General features: G+C 54.4%; 1 protein-coding gene across 1 annotated transcript in view; it reads right to left on the bottom strand.

Annotated features, from left to right (window-relative positions):
• CUNH1orf127 (chromosome unknown C1orf127 homolog) overlaps positions 1–4,606 on the bottom strand; it is a 76,108-nt gene that overhangs the window by 23,326 nt on the left and 48,176 nt on the right. The window contains exons 2-3 of the mRNA XM_045299202.1: positions 3,172–3,272; positions 575–673 (exon numbers count right to left, since the gene is read on the bottom strand). Of these exons, the coding sequence (XP_045155137.1) occupies positions 575–673; positions 3,172–3,272 (200 nt within the window). The remainder of the gene's footprint in view (positions 1–574; positions 674–3,171; positions 3,273–4,606) is intronic.

Genomic DNA, 4,606 nt, shown 5'->3' with positions numbered 1-4,606 from the left:
GATGATCTGTTCGGTAAGCCTTCGCCTAATGTACATCTTTTATGTGTGTGTGTGTGTGTGTGTGTGTGTGTGTGTGTGTGTGTGTGTTTAAAGAACCGCTCCTTTCAGTCCTCCTATCCATTACTTTTCTCGGGGGCTTCAGCTTTTGAGATGGAGCGGCAGCAGGGCTGGATATCTGCTCAGGCTCCAGGCTCTCGGAGGAGTCAACAAATATTTGCTGAGTGTCAACTAGACACAAGGCAGTGGTCTCCATTCTGGAAACCCAACAAGAAACACGTGAGCGTTGCCCTCAGGGAGCTGCCTTCTACTGGGGGGTTGATGACCAACACATAAGCAAACAATCCTAGAAGATCCTTTGGGAAGAAAACAGGCCAGGGATGGGAGGGGCTCCTTGCGACAGAAAGCCAGGAAGGCCTCTTGGGGGAGGTGATGCTGGAGCAGAGTTTGGAATGACCGTAAGGACCACCCCTGACCCATGGGGATGAGCCTTCCAGGAAGAGGGAAGGCGACACAAAGGGTGTGAGGTATGCACTGGAGGGGTCTCTTTCTAGACCAAGGCCCACCCACTACTTACCTGGCAACTGCAGCTCTCTGCCCAGCCACTGCCTCAAACCCTCCGCATGTCTCCGTGGCAGCCACAGGGTCATGTAGTCTGAGAAGCACTCGACCTCACCTGGAGACAGGAGAAGAGCAGTCAGACTTCTCTCCCAGGCCGGCTCCAGGGGCGTGGCTAGAGGAGGGCCTGGTGGGTGTACTGGACAAGCCCAGAGCGACCCTTGACTCCTTGCAGAAGCCACAGTTGACAGAACACCGGGCAGAGAAGGACCCTCAGGGTGGGGCTTCTCCAGTGTGCCTAGAAATCTCTTGGGGGCTGTTGAAAGGCAGACGCTGCGCTGCAGGTGGGACATGGGGCTTGAGAGCCAACCTCGGGGGTGCCAATGCTGCTGGCTCGGGGCCTTCTTGGAGTGCTGAGGTCCGAGTGATCGTAACATCCAGCCAGTGTTTGGCAGTGGGAACTAGGGAGCCATGTGACGTAATAGGAAGCAAACACCACTTCCGTTCCATGTCCCAGTGAATTGATGATGTTGTGGTGCTGGGGGTGCTGGTGACCGTGAAGGCCAGGGTAGTGATGTTGTTGTTGCTATCATGGCTGTTGGGGCACCGAGTCTGACCCATAGCGACCTCATGCGCAACTGGACGAAATACTGCCCTGGCCTGCGCCAGCCTCACAATTGTTCCCACATTGCAGCCCACGGTTGCAGCCACCGTGTCGAGCCATCTTGTGGAGAGCCTTCCTCTTTTTTCGCTGCCCCTCAGCTTTACCGAACACGGTGTCCTTCTCTGGGGACTGGTCTCTCCTGACCACACGTCCAAAGTGTGTAAGAGGCGGTCTCGCCATCCTTGCCTCCCGGGAGCACGCTGGCCGTACTTCTTCAGAGACAGATGTGTGTGTCCTTTCAGCAGGCTGATCATGGTGCTGATGACTGATTTACCTGTTCCCTCCCTCCCCAACACATAGACTAAAAGTTCCATGAAAAGGTATGAATTATGTCTAACGTGTTCAGCACAGTACCTTAGGACCTTATCCTGTGTTCAGTATAGGCGAATACTAGTGATGATTATGAAAATTCATGGTTTCATGCCAGGTACACTGGCGTTTTCTGTACTTACATGGAACAAAAATATCAAGTGAGAGTTTGGCTTCACGCACGGGATCTTGTTGGATGGGATGTGTCTCCCGCAAAGAGAGCCCAACCCAGGCCTCCCTGACAGGATAGAGTTGCTAAGGAGCTGAAATCAGACATACTTCTTTGACAACCGAAGAAATGGAAAGATGAAAATCTTAGCTCCTGGGTAGATTGCTCTTTCCACAGAAACATTTAAGCTGCCAAGAAAAGCATCAAGGTCATGGTGCCCTGGATTTGGGTGAGGGCCAGGGTAAGTCACCTAACCTCCCCCAGACTCCACTTCCTCTTCTTTGAAATGGGCATCATCCTTGGACTTCCCTCGTTGGGGGTCAGGAGGAACGGGTGGTTCAGTGGGAGAGCTCTCCCCACCCATGGGAGAGACTGGAGTCCCATTCCTAGCCAATGCACGCCATGGACAGCCACTCCCGTCCGTCGCTGGAGGATTGTGGGTTGCTCTGCTGCTGAACAGGCAGGTGTAGATGGAGCTGTCCATCTACGGTGCAGTAGGAAGAAAGGCCTGGCAACCTCTTCTGAAAAGCACAGCATGGACCGCATGGTCTAGAGGACCGCTGCGGTGACGGTCATGGCCTGGCAGCATTCCGTTCCCTTATTTATGGGGTCGCCCTGAGGCCGAGGCCGGCTCGATGGCACCTAAGCACCACCTCCAGAACCCTTGCTATCAAGAAAACACGTCAGTGGTGGACGTGGTGGGGATGGCGATCAAAGCAAACTATGTCGGAGTGTTGGATGGAAAACTGATTTGCTCGGTCAACTTTCACCCGGTTTGCAGTGAGAAGCTTTGGCTCAGCTCCGTGTTTGAAAGAGGCACATGGAGAAGCCTGCGCCGGTGCTTACGCAGGCGCGTGGCGTGGCCCTCAGGAAACGTGTGCTCACCTTGTGGCATCCGTGGCAGCGGTGTATGCAGATGCTGGAGCACACAGCTGAGTTGAAACCCCGGCTCCCCGCCCTTGTTGCTGTGGCCTCTCAGACAAGCCACCCACTGCCCCGGGCTGCCCTGAACTCGCTGCCCCCAAGGGGTTTCCCAGGCCCACCCACCCAGCAGGACAGAGTAGAACTACCCCTGGGGGTGTCCAAGACCTCATCTTTCTCTCTTGGAGCAACTGGGGGTTTTGAACGGTTGACCTTGAGCTTAGCAGCCCAAGGTGTCACCCGCTGTGCCACCAGGCTCCCCCATACTGCCACCGGAGGAGGTGATGGACATGCTGCCCCCAAGCCTGGCCGGGCTCTGACAAGAGCTCCAACACCCCGTGTGCTGGTTCTCATGACGGAAACACGCTCCTGAGTCAGAGCCTCCCACGGATGCCACCAACCAGCGCGTGGCTCTCGGCCCCCGGGACCTCCAGAGGAAAGCCCTTCCCCCTTCCCAAGTGACCCAAAGACCGCACACTGGGGCAGCGCTCCCTCTGCTCCGTGGGGAAATGCGTAGAGCCCGAGGAAAGTGATAAAAATATGATTTATCTACCTGTGGAATCTTCTAGCACCGGGCTGGGCCTGTCCCTGTTTGGCTTGAGGGGCAGCATCCGGGTGAAGGCCACAGACAGAGCCCAGGCAAGACAGGCAGCCCTGTGGGAGAGGAGGGAAGGGTGAGGTGGGGGGGGGCAGGCTCTGTCCCCATCCATGCCCCACGAACCCTGTGAGAGCCGGCGAGGGCAGGGTCTGGGCCTTCTGATCTCACGCATGTTCGGCCTCGGCCAGGGGGCTGCCTTGACCACTTTCCTATCGCTCTCTGACTTTTCGTTCTCCACAGGTTCCCGCCTTACACAGGCCCTGGTCTACACCAGGCTTACTGTATTTATGATTCTTGTAGAAACCAACACTAGAAAAGATCAACTAATGGTTTATCAGGAACAGTGAGGACGGGGCGGGGGAAGGAACATCAGACCTGGCTGTGATGATGTCTGCAGAACTCTCTTAAAAAGTGATTTACCTATGGAGGTGTATGATAGGTGAGTGATCTATCAAGAAACCTATTTAAAAGCAACAAGAAGCAGCCAAACCTGAGCAACGGTTCTCACGAGTGGAGGAGAAAGAGTTTTGGCTTAGGGAGCGCTGGTTCATGTTAGTGGTGGTGGAACGATGTGGAGAGGGATAGCAGTCATGGTTGTACAAGGCGGAGAGTATAATCAATGGCGCTGAATGAATTATACATGTAGAAGTTGTTGAATTGGAGAACGCCTTGTTGTATATCTATTTGTCACCATTGAAAGAAAGAATTACACGAATAACAATGAGTACAAGGAAGAAGCAAATGTTCTCAAATTGATTGTGGTAACGACTGTGTAACTCTTCTTGATAAGATTGAACTATTGAATCGTGTGATATGTGGATGAGGTGCCAATAAAACTGTTCAAAACCAGACCTCAACCCGGTGCTCCAAGATGTGAATGCAACATGCCGGCGTGGAGTAGGGAACCAGTGGAGAGGTCTGGGGGGCCGGCCCCAATCCCAACTACTATGTGGACACCTGCCCCTCCCCCAAGAAGAATTTATTTCAAAGGACGGCATTGAATTTGCAGCTCCCGGAGAGGGAATATCTGATTGGAGCACACGGGAGCAGATGAAGGGGGAGGAGGAGAGAGAGTGGAGCACATCCTGGCCCACCAGGCCACGAGGACGATGTTCCCGGATTAGCGCATCCAGTCCACAGAGAGGACCACACAGCTGGCCCCACTATAAGACATATACGCCTCACTGACCCATGGCCCTACGGGGGACAACAACGGAGACACAATGTGGGAATCGCACCTGATCTGATTCCGCTACACCGAGGTAAAACCCTAAGGGGGTGCAACAGAACAGCAAGGGAACGGAGTGGTGAGGTCCCCAGGGAATGCTGAAGGTGGACTTTGGGGCCAGGGCTTGGTGCCCCAACAGACTGGACTGGAAAACACTCCTAA

This window comes from Echinops telfairi, unplaced genomic scaffold (assembly GCF_000313985.2).
Source record: "Echinops telfairi isolate 266 unplaced genomic scaffold, ASM31398v2 ScPeMD7_7457;HRSCAF=8495, whole genome shotgun sequence".
In the NCBI taxonomy this organism is placed as follows: Eukaryota; Metazoa; Chordata; class Mammalia; order Afrosoricida; family Tenrecidae; genus Echinops; species Echinops telfairi.
The sequence above is the reverse complement of the archived record's forward strand: the minus strand, read 5'-3'. Positions and strand labels throughout refer to the sequence as shown.